The 20764-nt window shown below is 44.0% G+C and overlaps 1 protein-coding gene across 1 annotated transcript in view; it reads right to left on the bottom strand.

Annotated features, from left to right (window-relative positions):
* arfgef3 (ARFGEF family member 3) overlaps positions 1-16212 on the bottom strand; it is an 85937-nt gene extending 69725 nt beyond the window's left edge. The window contains exons 1-2 of the mRNA XM_055639195.1: positions 15586-16212; positions 1556-1607 (exon numbers count right to left, since the gene is read on the bottom strand). Coding sequence (XP_055495170.1) covers positions 1556-1607; positions 15586-15670 — 137 coding nt within the window. The 5' untranslated portion in view covers positions 15671-16212. The remainder of the gene's footprint in view (positions 1-1555; positions 1608-15585) is intronic.
* Positions 16213-20764: the final 4552 nt, after the last annotated feature.

Raw genomic sequence — 20764 nt, forward strand, 5'->3', positions numbered from 1 at the left:
GCAATGAAATTCCTTGTTCACATTCAGATCACAGAATAAGCAGTATACACACAGCTATGATAACACAACAATAAATGCAAGGACGTGCAAAATAGCAGAATGGTGCAAGAATGTTGCGGCGGCGGCGGCAGCGGCAGCGGCGGCCTGGCCTCGGAGCTGGGACTGGGACAGCGGCAGCGGCCACACGGCCTCGGAGCTGGAGCAGCGACAGCGGCGACCAGAACTCGGAGCTGGGGCACGTTCCGGCGGCAGCGGCCACTCGACCCGACCGCGGGCCCAGTGGACGACAGCGGCGGCTGGGACAGCGGCAGCGGCCTCGGCGCATAGGGAGAATAAGAAGGGAAGAGACAAAGACTTAAGACTTTTGCCTTCCACCACAGTGAGGAGGTGCCTGGTGAACTCACTGTGGTGGATGTTAATTTGTGTTTATTGTGTGTTTTGTCATTTTTACTATATGTAGGACTGCAAGGCAACAAAATTTTGTTCAGACCGCAAGGTCTGAATGACAATAAAGGCTACTTGAACTTGAACTGGAATGTTGTGCAATTCAAGGTAATGCCACATCGAGTGGTTTATGTGATTGCACTGGTCACTGACGGATTAACATTTTTTTGGTTGACATTTAAGCCAGACCTGAAATCAGTGATTATATGGCCCAGTGAAGCTGGGTTTCACATCTTGTTATTAGGCCTAACTTCATGGGGAAGATCATTATGAGATCATTATGAGACGTGAATATATATCGCTGGCAAGGCAGCATTTATTGTCCAGCTCTAATTGCCCTTGGGAAGGTGGTGAAGATCTGCCTTGTTAAAGGTACATGCTGGATAATATTGGCGAGTGAGTTCTGACTTTTAAACAGCATCAAGCAAATCAAACTTTCATTTGAGCTGTGAGCATTTACACTTTTCTACTACCACCAAAGTTAAATGAATTTGGAATAAACCCAGACCAGCCACTAAATATGCGGTACTATAATCCCTGGGTGAAAAACAAGCCGTTACCTTGATCCTGGTGTGTAATAAATAATGTTAGCTTTGTCATATAAACCATTGTAATGCGTTGCACAAGAGTTTTGCTTTTAATTCAGAACAATAAACTGAATAAGGAGGGTGCAGAGTAGACTGGCTGGATTAGTTGCAGGGGTGAGGAACTAGCTATGAATTAGACTAGATAATGTATTTTTCTCCTTGTGGCAAAGACATGGGGGGGGGGGTTGACAGGGGTATACAAGGACATGACTGGTTCAGAGGAGGTAAATAGAGAGAAGCTGTTCCTCTGATAGGTGACAGAGGGGGCTGCACACATAGTTTCAAAATGATGGGCAGAGGAATCGGGCAAATGCAAGAAGAGTCTTTTACAGATCTGGAACAAATTGCCTGTCAGATGTGGTGGAAATAGAAGCAATCTGGGCTTTCAGGAGGTAAAGCACGGTGGAAATTAATTTCCATGGCTAAAGGATAATCTGATTGACTGGACTGTTCTACAACAGACCAGCATGGACACAATGGACAGAATGGCCGTCTCCCGACATTAATGAAACTGAAGAGCTTACCTCAATTGATATGTTGGCAGTCTGATGGCACCATTTTCCGATTCTAATGTTTCTGCAAAATGAGGAAAGAGAATGAGCTTTCTTTACAACAGATGAACAATTTGGGACATGATCTTTGCACCAGATTCTGTGATATTCCATAGGGGAGGGGGGTTCCCCATCCCCACAAGACTTCCATCCATGTGCAGGAGGTGAAGAACAGAGCATTGAGGTCAAAGTCCCGTTGGCTCACCACCCCTTGTTCTCACACTGGTTTCTTACTTTGTCAATATATCAACTTTAAAAGTTTAATCCTCCTTATCCCCCCCCCCCCCCCCCCCATCCACACCCTCTCCTCATTCCACTACCAGACCTGAACAGTCCCTTTTCCACAAACTGTGCATTCACTCTATCTATGCCCTTACTTTTTACACCCCTATACAATAACCCCTCAGTCTTCAGTGCTCGAAGGAATAAAGTACCAGCCTGTTCAACCCCTTTCTATAACTCAGGTCCTCGAGCCCTAGAACTGCCTCGTAAATCCCCTATGTGCTGATCTTTTCATGTTAAGATCTTTAGTGGATTACTGAGCTTTAAGAATCAGTGGGACTTGCTCTTAGAATGAGACTGCCATCTGTAAGGAAGCCTTCTGGCCAGTTGACCCAGTTCAGTAGGACTAGATAATGTGACATGGGGGTGTGGTTGGTACAGGACGATGCAATTCTATAGATACCTCTCCATTGTCACATGTGTAAAGGGCGTGCATCAGTAGGAATGATCATGTGGCACATTGTCTTTGGCTCTATCCTGAGTGGAGCTGCAGTGAATATCTGATATCCATTTTTTTCCGCTCTCTCTTTCTCTCTCTCTCTCCCTCTCCCTCTTTCCCTCTCTCTCTCCCTCTCTCTCCCTCTCTCTCTCCCTCCCTCTCTCTCCCTTCCTCCTCTCCCTCCCTCCCTTCCTCTCTCTCCCTCCCTTCCTCTCCCTCCCTCCCTTCCTCTCTCTCCCTCCCTTCCTCTCCCTCCCTCCCTCCCTCTCTCTCCCTCCCTCTCTCCCTCTCTGTGTTGGGTTGGGTGACCTTAAACACGTCACTTACTACCACTTGAAGGAGGTTTGTCGAAAATGGCCTACTGGTATCCAAGCTATGGCCATGTGGACCAACCTGAAAGATATTAATATTGAATAAGAAAGGCTCATAAAATTGCATTCCCTTGGAACGAAGGGCTGATTGAGCTGTACAAAATGCTAACAGGATGTTGCCAATTAGGTTCAGAGCAAATACTTTGTTTTCTAGTCGGTGACTCAATGAATATGGAAAGTGATATTAACAGTAGTGCCAGGCCATTGAACAGTGTATTGATTGGGCATTATTTCACACTGCTGGCAATATGTAGGCTGTGGACAGGGATGGGCAAGGGGGGGATGGGCAAAGATGGATATGTATAGATTCTATATTAACCAACTTCCATTAATTATATAGTATAAACCTCACTCTCCGCCCCACATGATTATCAGTAAACTAAATCCGAGGGGAATATCAGCGTTTGGTAAAAATGTTAAGGATCATCTTTAAAGACTTGAAAGAAATAAGGAGGTGGAGCGATTTGGGGATCAGATGAAGGAATGACCACCAGTGATGGTACATTAAATACAGGGATAATGTGTATAGACTGGAGGAGCACAGAGATCCTGGGCATTGTACTGCTGGAGGAGGTTACAGGGAGTGCTTATCAGAGAATAGTTTGATGGAATTAATGTGCCGATCATGATTTAATGATGGAGGAATCAGGCAATTATAAACTGTAACACTGTACAAAGCGAAATGGAGCAGGAGTTATGATTTTAAATTACTCTACCACTTCCCGCAGAAATATTTAACCATTCTAGCACATCCTGAGATATCTTCTTTCTTCAGTAAACATGGCTTCCCACTGTTATTGTGGATGGGGCCCTCATTCGTGTCTGCTCTCTTTCCCACAGATCTAGCCTCGTTAACCCCTCCTCCACCCACCCAGGCGGGACGATTTCCACCGAGTCCTCACCTCTGTGGCCACCAGCTTCCACATCCAACACAGAATTCTCCAACATTTTCACCACCTTCAACATGATCTCATTACCACCCATCTTCCTATCCCCACCACCTTACTGTTTTCCACAGAGACCCTCTTCACCCCTCGTACTTTCCCCTGCAAACGCAGGAGATGCAACACTTGTCCTTCCACCTCATGCTTCACCCCCATTCAGGAATCCAGGCAGCCCTTCCATGTGAGACAGAGGTTTACATGCAAACCTTATCTACTATGTTCGGAGCTCCCTGTGTCGTCCTTTACATCAATGAGCCCAAGCATAGACTAGGTACCCATTTTACTGAACCTTTGCACTCTGTCCACCAGGCCTGCTGGAACTCCTGGTTGCAAGCCATTTTAACTCCTCTTCTCATTCCCATGGGATTTTATTTCTGGCTTCCAGTACCTCAAGAATTTTGCTTTTGAAGTGAAGCCTAATTGTTTAATTTAGGCTCTGTAAAAGGAGTCCTACAACTGCTCTTCCTTAATTGCATTAAAACCTTTTCTTTGACCAATGCCATGGAGAGAACCTGAGGTTGGTTGAAATCTGGAATGAACTATATCGGATGGTAATGGAGGCAGATCCTCTCACAACATTCTGTGTGAAAAAGTACCCCCATAAATGTCCTCTAACTCTCTTACCCCCTACCCCCTACCCTAAATATATATCCTCTAGTTTTATTTAAGGGGATAAGGGGAAAAGATTCCTGAACTCCACTCTATAGGACCTACATGGGATACCCCAGAGAGATAGAAGAGTCCGCAGATGCGGGAATCTGGCTCAAGGAAGAACTGCTGGAGGAACTCCCAGTTTTAATGCAGAGTCTCCACCCGGTGGTGGCACAATGGTAGAGTTGCTGCCTTACAGCGCCAGAGACACGGGTTTGATCCGAACTATGGGTGCTGTCTGTAAGGGGTTTGTACGTTCTACCCATGACCGCATGGATTTTCTCTGGGTGATCCGGTTTCCTTCCAGACTCCAAAGACGTACAGGTTTGTAGGTTAAATGGCTTCATTGAAAATTATAAATTGTCCCTATTGTGCAGAATAGTGCTAGTGTACGGGGATCGCTGGTTGGCGCAGACTCGGCAGGCCAAACGGCCTGTTTCCACGCTGTATCAATAAACTGAAATAAACAAAACGTTGAACATCCCTTCGTCTCTACCAGATGAGTTCCTTCAGCAGTTTATTTTGCACTGAATAAACTCATTGTGTGTGCCAAGTGTCATGGGCAGAATGGGGTGAGAATTGGAGGACAGATCAGATAATGCATCAGTATTTAAGGAGGAACTGCAGACACTGGAAAATTGAAGGTAGACAAAATTGCTGGAGAAACTCAGCGGTTGAGGCAGCATCTATGGAGCGAAGGAAATAGACGACGTTTCGGGTCAAGACCCTTCTTCAGGCGCATCAGTTTCTGTTTGACGAGTGAGAAAGATCAGACTGGGCTAACGAGACCGCCTCTTTCTCCACAGGTCAAATGCTCTGCTTGAAACCCCATGCACAATTCCTTTACAATGGGGAGGACCTATGGGTTTCATAGATTGAGGAGAGAATAAGGTGGGAGGAGGAAAGAAATGCGTGAATAAATATCATGACAGAAAAATATGATGCTAAAGGAGGCCATTCGGCCCACCTTGTTTGTGAACTGCTTCCCCTATCTCCGGAGGGTGATAACTCTCTAGGATTCTCACAGCTTTGAGTATCCTCTCAGGGTTATGGAAGCACAGACATTTAAAGCACGGTAATGCTGATCTCTGTCTATCCAGCCAAACTGACTCTATTGGATAACAGGATTGATATTGGTTTATTATTGTCACATGTACTGAGGTACAGTGAAGACCTTGCCTTGTGTGTTTTCCAGGCAGTTCATTCCATATCCTAGTGCATCAGATGCAAAAACAAGAAAGAAAACAGAATACAGTGTTGCAGCTTTGGAGAGAGTGCAGATGAAAAAACAGTGCAAAGGCCACAATAAAGTTGATTGGAAGATCCTTAGCTTATGAGAGGTCCATTCAACAGTCTGATAACAGCAGGGAAGCTATTCCTAAATCTGCTTTCAAACGTTTATATCTTCTGCAAGGGGAGGGGGGATAAAGAGAGACTAACCAGGCTGTGTGTGGTGCTAGATTATGTTGGCTGCTTGCCCGAGGGCAATGTAGATGGTCGATGGGAAGGAATGGGGGGGGGGGGGGGGGGGGGGGATTTGTGGTGACTGGTTTGTATTAGTGACCACATCACCCTGGAAATTCTTGTGACGTTGCAGAGCAGTTGCCAAACCATGTTGTGATGCATCCAGATAGGATGTAAAATTGGATTTTACGCTAATCTAATTTTCCATCTCTCTGTCTATGGCACTCAAGGTTACGGCCCTTCAACAGCCTATCCAAGTACTTTATAAAATAATTGAGGATCTCTGCCACACTTTGCTCCCCTCCGATCCTTCCAGCAACAAATCTGAAATCTATGGCCCCCTACTTATCGACCTCCGTTAAGGAATAGGTCCTAGAGTTCACCCTTTCTAAGCCTCTCACTATTTTATTCACCTCAGCTAAAGCACCATTTGCAGTGATGACGTATGATTCTGAATCACTCACTGATCTATCCAGTTAATGCAAGGGAAGGCTTTAACTGTACAAGAGCAGACTTGGCAATACCTGGTTTCTATGGTAACAGAACACTATGTTGCCAGGCACCCATTCAGGTGAATCAGCCCTCAGCAACAGGGATGACTCATCATCTGCAGAAAGCTCTTTTTTCCCCCTTTTTTTTAAAAAGCATGTTTTCCCGATCGATTCCACTCCATTTGTAGTTTGCAATGTCTGTTAATTCCAGTCCCCTTGTTTCACTGTGGCTCCTCCTCCATCCCAGCCACCCCCTCCCCAAACTCTGTCCCATCTTTTCCTCTCTCAGGTAAAATACATGCAACAGCATGGCTGCCTCATCCTGACCGCCTCCGGAATGACAGTCGCACGTCACACCCGTCTGTCCTCTTGGGTGAATACACGTCGCTGACGAACGCCATTTTAAGAAAGTCCATTCTACCCAGGATCCTGGCAACACACATTATCTAACATCAACAACAGATGGCCAGCTAGTGTCACTGCGTTTCTTGCAAGCTTCCGGTGCACACACTGGCTGCCACGTCTCCCGATATTACTGCAGTGACTGCACTTCAAAAGTACTTCAGTGGTTGCACTCACGCCAGGGGCAACATCAGGAGAGTATTTCCTTAATCTGTGCCGATATCTTCTCACACCCCGCCTCGTGGTCGGGTACAGAGACAACAATTGCCAACTTCTTTCCGCATTCACCATGCCAGTGTTCCCGGGAATCTTAGGTGTTTTCAATGAGTTAATCTGCCATGAGTGGAGGCCCAATGTGTTCAACCTTTCCTCACACAGCAGCACCTATAACCCAGGAGTCAACCTACTGAACCTTCTCTGCACTGCCTCCAATACAAGCACATCCTTCCTTAAATGGGAAGTTCAAAACTGGTTGCACTGCTCAAAGTGTGATCTTACTGAGGCCCTGAAAAATTGCATTCAATCTTTCCCATTTTTAGTATCCTTTCCCCTTGCAATAAAGGTCAACAATAATCTTCCAAATTACCTGCTGTACCTGCACACAGGTCTCAACCCAAAACATCATCCTTTCCTTCTATCCAGAGATGCTGCCTGTCCCGCTGAGTTACTCCAGCATTTTGTGTCTATCTTCGATGTAATCCAGCATCTGCAGTTCCTTCCTACACAAACATTTTACGTTACATAGACCATAACCCAACATCCCTTTGTACCACAATATTTTGCAGTAATAATATAATATATTATTCACATAATAATAATTTTTGTTGTCATTCTTCTTTCCATACCGTATAATTTTCATAATTTTCAAAGCATAATTATATTCGAAGCATCTTTTTGCCACATGCTTAACCTATCTATATTGTAATGCAGGCTTTTTGTGGCCTTCTCACATCTTGCTAATCTACCTACGTGCATCATCGGCAAATTTGGCTGTAACATGCTTAGTACCTTTGTCCGAGTCATCAATGTACATTGCAAGTAGCTGGGGCCCCACAATGATCCCTATGGCATTCCATTGAGTGGCAACCCAAAAATGACTCATTTATATTGACTCTCTGTTTTTTGTTAGTTCCTCTCCCATCCAAGTCAATGCATTATCATGACCACCAACTGTGAGCTTTTATGTGTTACCTTATCAAGTGACTTCTGGAAATCAAGGTACACTACATCTCCAGGTTCCTCTTTATGCTACATTCTCAACGAACTCTAGCAAACTTTTCAAACAGGACTACCCTTTCATAAAACTATATTGGTTCTGGACAGTTGTCTACTGCTTTTCCAAATGTCCAAACATACAAAATTCTTAAGGGGTTGGACAGGCTAGATGCAGGAAGATTATTCCCGATGTTGGGGAAGTCCAGAACAAGGGGTCACAGTTTAAGGATAAGGGGGAAATCTTTTAGGACCGAGATGAGGAAAACATTTTTCACACAGAGAGTGGTGAATCTCTGGAATTCTCTGCCACAGAAGGTAGTTGAGGCCAGTTCATTGGCTATATTTAAGAGGGAGTTAGATGTGGCCCTTGTGGCTAAAGGGATCAGGGGGTATGGAGAGAAGACAGGTACAGGATACTGAGTTGGATGATCAGCCATGATCATATTGAATGGCGGTGCAGGCTCGAAGGGCCGAATGGCCTACTCCTACACCTATTTTCTATGTTTCTATGTCATTCTATTATCTTCGTAATAGAAAATTAAAGAATACCCCAATGACAAGTGTTCGTCTAACAATCTGAGAACTTCCTGCTTTTGCAACCCTTCTTCCTTGAACAGTGCTGTTACATTTGCAGTTTGCCTATCCTGTGGGACCTCTCCAGAATCCAAATATACCCAACACATCCGCTGTCTCTGCAACCACTTCTTTTAAGACCCTATTATGCAGGCCACCCCCCTGGAAGAACATGGTGGACTTCAGCCCCATTTGTTTGCCTCATACTCTCTAGTCATATTGATCGCTGCTCCCTACAGCTCCTTGATTGCCAAATCACACTGATCAGAATTGTTCACGCTGCTCCTGTTTCACATGTTATAGCAATGTTGATTGAAATTGTACAGGATGCTAAAGAAACCTTCCATCTTCGGTTCCATCCACCAGGCTCAGTCATGTCTATCACCTCAAGGCACCATTCATAGCGTCAAAACCCCATAAAGTCTTACAGCATGAAAACAGGCTCTTCAGACCAACGGAGCCATACCGGCTAACATGTCCCATCTACACTAGTCCTACCTGCCTGCATTAGGCCCATATCCCTCTTCACCTGTCGTATACATGTACCTGTCTAAATGTTTCTTAAATTTTGCGATAATACCTGCTTCAACTACCACGTCAAGGAGCTTGTTCCATGCACCCACTACCCTTTGTGGGCAAGTGCTGGTAGACAGCAACTCTACCGCTGTGCCATCGTGGCCGCCCTTGATATTGATCAGGTGTGGGACCAGAGACACTTTGGCTTGTCTCATCCAACTCCCATAATTGGCGAAACAGGAGATTGGTTCAACCTCAGTGCATCTTAACCACCACTACCATCAATTCAGTTTATAAAATGAGATCAAGTGTAGTATCGTCTTAATATCCTATGATGATGTAACAGACATTTACATGGATCCTGGTTTCAAAACATAGAAACATAGAAAATTGGTTCAGGAGGAGGCCATTCAGCACTTTGAGCCAGCACTGCCATTCAACATGATCATGGCTGATCATCGAAAATCAGTACCTTTCCGCTTTTCCCCCATATTCCTTGATTACCTTAGCCTTAAGAGCTAAATATCTCTCTCTTGAAAACATCCAGTGAATTGGCCTCCACTGCCTTCTGTGGCAGAGAATTTCACAGATTCACAACTCTCTGGGTGAAAACGTTTTTCCTCATCTCAGTCCTAAATGGCCTACCCTTTATTCTTTAACTGTGACCCCTGGTTGAACTCCCCCCAACATAGGGAACATTTTTCCTGCACCTACCTTGTCCAATCCTCTAAGAATTTTATATGTTTCTATAAGATCCCCCTCATCCTTCTAAATTCCAGCGAATACAAGCCCAGTCGACCCATTCTTTCATCATATGTCAGTGCCGCCATCCCGGGAATTATCCTGGTGAACCTATGCTGCACTCCCTCAATAGCAATAATGTCCTTCCTCAAATTAGGAGGCCATAAATGCACACAATACTCCAGGTGTGGTCTCACCAGGGCTCTGTACAACTGCAGTAGGACCTCCTTGCTCCTAAACTCAAATCCTCTTGCAATGAAAGCCAACATGCCATTAGCTTTCTTCACAGCCTGCTGTACCTGCCTGCTTACTTTCAGTGACTGATGTACAAGCACACCGGGGTCTCATTGCACCACCCCTTCTCCTAATCTGACACCATTCAGATAATAATCTACCTTCCTGTTCTTGCCAGCAAAGTGGAAAAGCTCACATTTATCCACATTATACTGCAACTCCCGTGCATCTGCCACTCACCCAACATAGTCACCCTGCATCCTCATAGCATCCTCCTCGCAGTTCACACTGCCACCCAGCTTTGTGTCATCTGCAAACTTAGAGATGTTACATTTAATTCCCTCGACTAAATCGTTAATATATATTGTAAATAACTGGGATCCCAGCACCGAGCCTTGCGGCACACCACTAGTCACTACGTGCCATTCTGAAAAGGACCCGTTAATTCCTACTCTTTCCTTCCTGTCCACCAACTAGTTCTCTATCCATGTCAATACCCTACCCCAATACCATGTGCTCTAATTTTGAACACTGATCTCTTGTGTGGGACCTTGTCAAAGGCTTTTTGAAAGTCCAGATACATCGTATCCACAGGCACTCCCTTATCCAATCTACTTGTTGCATCCTCAAAAAATTCCAAAAGATTAGGCAAGCACGATTTCCCCTTCATTAATCCATGCTGACTTTGACTAATCCTGTCACTGCTTTCCAAATGTGCTGTGATAACTTCTTTAATAATCGACTCCAGCATCTTCCCCACTACCAATGTCAGGCTAACTGGTCCATAATTCCCTGTTTCCTCTCTCCCTCCTTTCTTGAAAAGTGGTTACATTTGCTACCCTACAGCCCACAGGAACTGATCCAGAGTCGAGAGAACATTGGAAAATGATCACCAATGCATCCACGATTTCTAGGGCCAGCCTCCTTCAGTACTCTGGGATGCAGACCATCAGGCCCTGGGGAATTATGTGCCTTCAGCCCCAACAGTTTACCTAACACCATTTTCTGACTGATGTGGATTCCCTTCAGTTCCTCCCTCCCACATGATCCTTGGTCCCCTAGTATTCCCGGGAGATTGTTTGTGCCTTCCTTAGTGAAGACAGAATCTAAGTACTTAGAGGGGGTGCCATCTTGGGGCACGGCTGCTAGCTAGCAGCTGTCCGTCTTTTTCACTCTTTTCTTTAATTTTTAGTGAGTTTCAGTGTTTGTTTTTAGGAGGTCTAGACTTTTTTATGGGGGGGAAGGGGGAAACTACTTTCTAGGTCCCTACCTGGTCGGAGAGGCAGCTTTTCTCCGGGCTGCACCGTCGACCCGTCCTCGCGGCCTACCAGCGGGCCTGGAGCGGCGTTTTCCCGAGGGGACCGCCCAGCACCTCGGCTTCGGCAGCGACACAGCGCTGGAGCGCTATCGCAGAGCGGAGCGGGCGGTGCCTTGCCTGGGTCGCCGCGCTGGAGCTCCGGTGAGCTGAAGACCGCCGATAAAAACATCGCGGAGCTGCGGGTCTGCGGAGCGGGCAGCTGCGTGCGGCGGCGCTGACTTCAACATCTGGAGCCTGGGATCTCTCGATGAGATCGCCAGTGGTGGAGCTCCAACCGTTGCGGCCTTATCGGCTTCGGAAGCCGCGGTCTCCGGTAAGGAAGCGGCCATTCCAGGTGTCCCTAGCCGCTGAGAGGACTCTCCCGACATCGGAGCACCATCTCCCGGCGAGAACGGCCTGGAACATCGGGCCTCCATAGAGGCAACTGTGGAGGCCTCAATTGGCCTGACTATGGGTGAACTGGGGATGGGGACTGGACATTGTGCCTTCCCCCATAATGGTAACCATTGTGGGGGGATGTTTCTATGTTAAAGATCGTTATTGTTCCGTTTCCAAGATGGCTGCCGGAAGGGAGAGTGAAAGCTGGCGTGGTTAGCTGCCGCTGCTCTCTCTTTGAATTGTGTCTTTGAATTGTGTCTTTGTTGATGTCTTTACTATTTATTTCTTTACTATTTATTTATCTATTTATTTATTTATTTAATTATTTATTGTCGTTATTTTTTTGTTTCATTCCGCTTACATGTTTTATATTCTGTTTACTAAATTTTGTAAGGTGTCCTTGAGAGTCTTGAAAGCCGCCCATAAATAAAATGTATTATTATTATTACTTGTTTAACTGTTCTGCCATTTCCTTGGTTCCCATTATAATTTCACCCGTTTCGAACTGTAAGGGAACAACATTCATCTTCACTAATCCTTTCTTTTTTACATAACAGATCCATGGAGAACAGAAGCAGGGAGTTATCTTCTGTAAGTTTCACTATGTGGGCCACAGCTGAGGAACATACTGGGTGTAACAGGACAGACAAAGTTTGGGGAGGGTGAATTTACTCGAATGGTTTGGGAATGTTGGAATAAAGCAATCTGGAGAAGACGACGACAATTATCGTCAATTCACTGGATGTTTTCAAGAGAGATTTAGCTCTTGGGGCTAAAGGAATCAAGGAATATGGAGAAAATGCAGGAACGGGATACTGATTTTAAATGATCAGCAATGATCATATAGAATGATGGTGCTGGCTCAAAGGGCCGAATGGCCTACTCCTGCACCTATTTTTCTATGTTTCCATCCTGTAGCAAATTTAATAGAGGTGTTCAAAACAGATGTGAAGAAATTGACCCTGTCATTGCACTCACAAGGGATCTGAACACGAGTCGGCAGGTACTTATGATAGCCGGTAAAAAGATAAAAAATAATATGGGTGGGTCATTTATAACATGAAAGGTGCAAGTCTTGTTGTGTTAGAGGAAGCACGGAAGGATGGGTGAATGCAGCGGAGATTCACCAGGATGTTATCTTGATTAATGCATTTCAGTTTGAAGGAGAGACTGGAAAGGCTGGGATTGTTTTCACTAGCGTGGAGGAGGTAGAGGGTGAGCTGCACACAATTTCTTAATTTAAATTAATCTGGGATAAATATGGTAGGAAGTTAGTTTTTTTTTTTGCCATAGTTCAGTGTTGATGACAACAAGATGAGAGAGGGATAAGTTTAGAGGGGATCTAAGGGGGAATTGTTCCACACAGAGAGTGGTCAGGATTTGGAGTGTGTTGCCTAAAGAGTCAATGGAGGCAGATACTCACGGCATTTAAGAAGAATATAGACTTCAATTACATTAAAAGACCATGGACCTAATACAGATAAATGGGATTAATGTAGATAAGAACAACATGGCTAGTTTCAGTGCTGACTTTATGACCTTATAATAAAGGGATCTTGGGGTACAATTTATCTCCCATCAATTTGCATCACAGGTTAGCAAGACCATTACAAAAAAGCAAACCAAGCATTGTGGCTTATTTCTTCAGGAAGGGAATTTAAAAGCAGGGAAGTTATGCCAAATCTATTTCAAATCTTCGGTGGACCATATGTTAGGTACTATGTACTGTTCTGATTGCCAAAATGACCCAGAGGAACTGGAGAATGTGTAGAGATTATTTACAAAGATGATAACAGAAGTGCAAGAGTATATGTTTCAGGTCCCTCTGTCTCTTTTATCTTAATGCGACTGAGGGGTGACCTCATGGAGATCTTTAAAATCAATATAAGGCAGACCAAGAATTCCAATATGTAACAAGGAAAAACATTTCAGTCTGCCAAGGGAGATGACAACGTAGAACTCACTCCCACAGGGAGAAACTGAAGCAAACAGTACAGGGTCATGTATGAGGAGGTTAGAGACACACACGAGGGAGAAGGGTAGGGAGATTCATGCTGGTAGATTTAGCTGAGGAAAGACAGGAGATGGCTTCTGACCTGGAGGTTTCTCATCTCAACATTTAATGTAATGCCATGTAAACTGCTTTTCTACCCCAAAGCACTTCATCACCAAATAAATACTTATGCAGTCATGGTGATAAAGTGGCCAGTTCACACATGAAGCTCCTATCACGATAATGAAGTTTTAATATGGAAGATAAGACACAAAAGCTGGAGTAACTCAGCGGGACAGGCGGCATCTCTGGAGAGAAGGAATGGGCGACGTTTTGGGTCGAGACCTTCATCACTCTAAAGAAGTGTCTCAACCCAAAACATCGCCCATTCTTCTCTCCAGAGACGCTGCCCATTCTTCTCTCCAGAGATGCTGCCTGTCCTGCTGAGTTACTCCAGCATCTGCAGTTCCTTCCTACACTAGAAGTTTTAATAATGTTGATTAGAGTTAAAATAATAGCATGTGTTCTTTTACATCGTAGATTTTACATCAATCAGCGACAGCATCAGAGGGCACTGATGACAATGTTACATTCCCTCAAATGAAGACTTTGTCAATGTTTCAATGCTTCTCTATTCTCACATATGTACAGCCCAGTGAAATTATTTTGCACAACCCAGAAATGCACAGTTGCCACATTCTAGCACCTGTTACAAAGAAAAAATCCAAAGTCTGGTCCACATGTTGGAAGTACTGGAGTGCCTCCGATCCAGGTAAGCCCAGATAAGCCCTGAGCTACTGCAGGCCCGCAACCCAACATCTCTCTCTTCACCTGACCACCTTTGTTCGTGTCAATGGAGCGTGACTTGAAGCAAAGACAAGGGTGCTATCCTCAACAACAACAACTGCTTTCATAAATCTAGCACCCCGAATGTAACTTCACTGAAGGGAGACCCAGAGAGGGGAAAAAAAGGCAGGATTTTTCTCTTTTTTTCAAATTTCAGATTCATTACCTCTCCTGTTATTTTCACCTCTCAGAGGCTGGTTGGAATCTGGAACGCACTGCCCAGTGGAGTAAAGTACACTGACAACACTTATATATCCTGGACAAGCCCTGGAAACACCACAACATTAATGCCAAGGTGAGCCAAAGGGCCTGTTTCTGTGCCTCAAGACGCAGTGACTCAGTCACAGTTTTACCACTCTCTTCTGCGTGGCAGCACCTCCACAAACATTTGCATCATTCAACCTTCATCAGACTACACCCGTCCACCTGGTCTACCCCTCCCCTCTCCCAAACTTAAAAGTTGCTACACTCCTAACCTCGCAATGCTGAAGAAAGATCGCCGACGTAACACACTGGCTCTGCTTCTCTCCCCGCAGATGCTGCCTGACATGCAGAGTATTTCCAGCACTTTCAAGTCTTATTCGAAAGTCTTATTCGATATATACCTTCTACAGAGACTTTTGACGACTTGGAATGGAATAGCTGGAACAAAGATGAAGGAAGATGCAAAAGCATTTTCCAAAATGGAACGGGGGTAAACATTTGGAAAATAAACATTTGCAGAGTGAGAATTGGCTGAATGGTCACTGACTTGTGATATAATTCTATAATAAAAATCCTTAGAGAAATAATGTGAATGTGTATCCTATCAATGGGTTTCTCTCAGCAAGTAACCAGTGCCTCAGAACTCGCTTACCCCTGGCTGCAATGACCTTTTAAATTCCAAACGTATTTTAAATGTGCTGGAGATAGGCAACGTTTCGGGCCGAAACCCTTCAGGTTTCGGCCCGAAACGTTGCCTATTTCCTTCGCTCCATAGATGCTGCTGCACCCGCTGAGTTTCTCCAGCATTTTTGTGTACTTTCTATTTTCCAGCATCTGCAGTTCCTTCTTAAACATTTTACGTGTGCTGCTCGGAAGCACAGCAGATTCACATATATGGGTGACAATTCATCGAGATAGAAAGGTGAAAGATGATCTCTTACCGCACGCTAAGGTGCAGGCATCTCTTAAAGGCTTGTATTTGCTTCCAGACGCTTCCTTCGATATCCTCTTCAAAATGTCATCCATCCCCACGGCAGGCAGGAGCAGGAAGGTTATATATCTGCGTTGAATCGGGATAAAGTCCCGTTTAAGATGCTGCTTGGCGTTGCATCAGCGTGCCGGGGGAGGGGGGGTCATTCATTCGCTGGGGGACTCATGAAATAAACACGGCCGGTCCACAGCCGGGAGGATTCCAGGGACACGTCTCGCTGGCAGGTAGAGAGACGGCTGGGTAAATTGATTATAATAAGGAGACGCCGGGGGATTTTTTTTTAAGGAGATGCAAGGAGACAGGATCAGTGCGCTGTTAATTCACTGATGCGCCGATACTGGGAGCCGGGCAGCTCAGCCTGAAAGATCCCAGGTGCCGCCGAAGCCAACAGTCGCTGTACAGCTCACGCTCAGCACCATCTTCTCAGTGGGTGGATATGTGCACACACCAACATGCTGACAGCCTCCAAAGCCTGGAGCCGGAGCGCACTGGAGACACAGGGAGAATGAGAGCGAAACATCAAAGCAGTGCAGCTAAAAGCACATCAACATCTACTGGTGCCAGAACTAGCACACTTCAACAATATATATATATATATATATATATACGGCGATTGTCAAAGGTCCTGAAAGTTAACCTCGTGGATAACTTCCATTTATGTATTGAAGGGTCTTCGATCCAAAATAGTGTCTGAAAAAGAAAGTGTCGGAAATACTCAGCAGGTCAGGCAGCATCTGTGGGAAGAGAAACACAATTAATGTTTCAGGTTAAAGACCATTCATCAGAAGTATAGCCATAGGGTAAAACAGTAGAGAAACAGGCCATTCAGCCCAACCTGTCCACATTGACCAAGTTGCCTACCTGAACTTTCATTTGCCTGCATTTGACCCATTTCCCTCTAAACCTTTCCCACCCACCGCACCTGTCCAAATGTTTTTTAAGCAATATTATTGTATCTGCCTCTACCACTTTCTCTGGCAGCTCATTCCACATACCCGCAGCCTCTGTGTGAAACGTCTGCCGCTGAGGTACCCTTTAAATCTTACCCCTGTCACGTGGAATCTTATGCCCGCTGCTTCTCTTTCCACAGATGCTTCCTGAGCTGTTCATTTTTATCTTGCCTTTTCTGTTTTAGATTTACAGCATCTGCAGCTTTTATGATCATTTACATGGTGCTTTTCATTGTCCCTTACACTCAGAATTGAGATGTCATTCACTGTTGGAGGGGGCAACACTTTGCATACATCAGTGTGTGATAATCACCATCTGAGCAAATATTATGAGGGATCTGGTCAGGGTAGATGTAAGGAAGATGTTTCTTTGTGTGTGTGGCCAATTCACCAAGAGGGGTCTCTATTAAAAGTAAAAGATCATTCATTGAAGGGAGATGAGGTGAAAAATATTCTCTTAGGGAGTGGAGATTCATAGATCATAGAACAGCCCCTTTAGCCCACAATGTCTGTGCCAAATGTGATGACAAAATCAAATAATGTCCTTTGCCTGCATATGATCCATATCCCTTTAATCCTTTCACCTCCATGTGCCTTTCTAAAAGCTTCGTAAATGCCACTATTGTCTCTGCTTCCACCACCACTCCTGGCAGCATGTTACAGGGACCCACATGTGTAAAATATGCCACACACCTCCTTTCAACTTTGCCCATCAGTTTAAAGCTATGCCCTCTAGTCTTTGTAATTTCCACACTGAGGTAAAAGTTCAAACTGTCTACCTTACCTATTCCTCTCATAATTTTATATAGTTCTGGGATTCTCTTCTCAAAAAGCAGCGGAAGCAGAGATTTTGAATAGCATAGTTTGATCCTTATCAACCTTATCCTTAGCGTGTGGTAAGAATGGTTAAAGGTTACCCACAAAGTTGAGGTTAAAAACAGACCAACCATGATTTTACAGAATGGAGGGTTAAGGGGCCTGCCTGTTAGTTAACCACTCGTGATTTATATTTTTGAATGACCAGAAAGTGTATTAGCAGTGATGTATAGTTTGGAGATTTTGTTTCTGTAATGCCATGGGAGGTTTTACATGCACCCGAGAGGAATGCAGGGATTCAGGTTAATATCACACTTGAGAGACAAGACATCTCTCACACAGGAGCTATAGCCTATATTTTTCAGCATAATTCTCTGAACTCTCCCTTTCCCTCAATATTGGCCATTTTCTCATTAAACAACGTAGCAACCAATGCGGCAAGCAATGGTGGCCATTTAAATGGCACTTTTACTGAGGTAACGTATCTCAGGGTGTTTCATAGGTGCTTCAACTAACAAAAATTGACATTGAGGCACAGAGGTGGTATGAAGATATATGACCAACATTTATATTGTGGAGTTAGAATTTCAAAGAGCATCTGAAAGGAGTGGAAAGCGGCAGAGAAGTGGAGGACAATTTAGGGGAGGAAGAGATTGCTTCGGCCGATGAAGGTATGGTAGCCAATGGTGGAATTATTATCAGGAGCACTCAAACCTTTGGATGTAATTATCTTGTCTCCGAGATCTTGGAATGATTGTCCTTTTTCTGAGAGTTTAGTTACTTTTCTCAATTTCTTTATTAATTCATGATTAAGGCATAATTCGATAGAATAAAAATGAGTCTCTCTCCCTATGGCTCTTGCAGATATTGCTTTCCTCAACATTCGCTCTAACCATTATCTGGGAAGACAAATCACCTTTAGTAATCACAGTATTTTAGCCATGAATAGGAAAGTACAGGCTGCATTCCCTCCATGGGAGCACAAGAATTCAAATATAGATTTTTTTAAATATCTGAAAATAATAACTCGGTGCTTGCAAACATAGCTCTGGCGTATTGGATCTGTTCAGGAACAAAACTAGTTCAATAAAGTTTCTTGGGGATGGGAAGTTCATTACCTGGTCTGGACTACACAAGACTTTAATCCCACACAATTAAAATCATTATCAAAAGGCTCCAACCAAATTATTAAAATACGTTGTGTGATATCATCTTCTTTCAGATGTCGTCCATTCAAAGTGCAGTTATAAAGCCACAAGTGGTTCATGGGGAAGATTCCCCACACTAATTCTTGGTGCACAGGGAAGTGCAATAAATGTCAACCTTGTCAACAACATCCTAGTCATAAGAAGTCATATATAATTTAGTTTAGTTCAGCCATGCCGACCACCGTATCCATGCCGACCGTTCTATCCTGCACACTAGGGACAATTTACAGAAGTCAATTAACCTACAAACCTGCACATCTTTGGAATGTGGGGGAAAACCAGAGAACCTGAAGAAAATCCATGTAGTTGCAGGTAAAATATTCAAACTCCATACAGACAGCACCCATAGTCAGAATTGGACCCAGGTCTCTGGTGTTGAGAGGCAGCAACTCTACTGCTGCACCAATGTGATTAACAAACACCCTAAATTCATGGTACCATTTTTACTTTTTTTAACCATATTTTGGTGTTGGAAATACATGCCTTTTTTTGTCAATAAATGCCTTTTTGTGCCTTTTTTGTAATTTTATTATGTCTTTTTGCCTGCCCATTTCAGAGTTTTTCCGCGCCTAAACATCCTGGCTCTACCTATTTCCATTAAAAGGCAAAATATCAATCTAAAATGAAAACAGATAATTCTGAAAATAATCCGCAAGTTGACCGTAACTGGTTCCGATGAAAGATCATTGACTGAAACATTAGACACACGGAACTGCAGATGCTGGTTTATAAAAAGACACAATTCTGGGGTAAATCAACAGGCAGCATCTCTATAGATCATTGTTGGGCAATATTTCGTATCGCGACTCTTCTTCAGTCTGAAACATTAAAAGTTTCTCTCTCCTCAGTAGGTGTCTGACAGCCAGAATATTCTGTTAGTAAAGGGGAAAGTAGAGAGCTTGTTGTGCAGGTCAGAATCTCTCCCTCTTTCTTTTGAAATGGCTGGTGCAAGAGTATAGGTTCTATTGTATCCCACTACCTTCTCACATGCCCATTATCGCGGGGAAGAAACTTGACCAATTGCTGCAGGAATTGATCATTTGATGGAAGAGCAAACTTGCATTTTCACGGTGTCAGGATATAACAAAGTACCTCTTAGCTAATTAAATGGTTCTGAAGTGTAGTCACTGCTGTAATCCTTGAAATTTGTCTGCCTATTTGTGCGCAGCAAGATCCTGCAAAAAGTAATGTGATAATCTGGCAGTTTATTACTGATTAAAAGGTAAATATAACCAAACTGTCATTAAAACTGTTAGGAAGTAGGGTCATGTTTTTTCGCATCACTTGAGTAGGTGAGTCCTTGGTTTAAGATTTGAAATACACTGCATGATAACAACTCAAATATCCTGAAGGAATCTGTAATATTTTGATAGAGATCTGTCTGTTAATAAGATGCAGTAGTACTGGCAAAGCTAAATTCTTAATTTACAGTAATGTTTAATATTGAAGATGATTTAAAATCACAATCTCATAAATTGTCATTCAATTTTTAAAGTATATTGTATATTTTATTTTTAAATTATTTTTCCAATCATCCAGGTATTGGTACATGTTTATTATTATCACATTCATCGAGCTACAGGGATACATTTTGTTTTGCATGCTATCCAGGCAAATCATACCATAAATGAGTGCAACAGAGAAAGGGGACTGAGTACAGATATAGTGTTGCAGATGTAGCAGATAAAAACAATAGTGTAGAGGCCTCAACGAGGTAGACTGGGAGATTGGAAAATTCATCCCAATCATATGAGAGGCCTGTTCAAGAGTCTGATAACACCGCGGAAGAAACTGTTCATGATTCTGGTGGTACGCGCATTCCAGCTTTTGCATCTGCCCGTCTGGAGAGGGGAGAAGACAGAAGACAGGGTGTGATGGGTCCATGATTATGTTGGTTCCATTCACGATGCCATGTGACGTATAGATGGAGTGGATGGGAGAGAGGCTGGTTTAGTGATGGACTGTGCTGCATCCACAACTCTGCAATTGTTTTGTGGTCTTGGACAGAGCAGTTGCCAGACCAGCATAAAGTTGTCTTGTGTCAACACAAAGAAGAAGGGTCTTGATGCGAAAGATCACTTATCCATTTCCTCCACAGATGCTGCCTGACCTGCGGAGTTACTCCAGCACTATGTGTTCTGCTCAAGATTAAAGC

This window comes from Leucoraja erinacea, chromosome 8 (genome assembly GCF_028641065.1).
Source record: "Leucoraja erinacea ecotype New England chromosome 8, Leri_hhj_1, whole genome shotgun sequence".
Taxonomy (NCBI): domain Eukaryota; kingdom Metazoa; phylum Chordata; class Chondrichthyes; order Rajiformes; family Rajidae; genus Leucoraja; species Leucoraja erinaceus.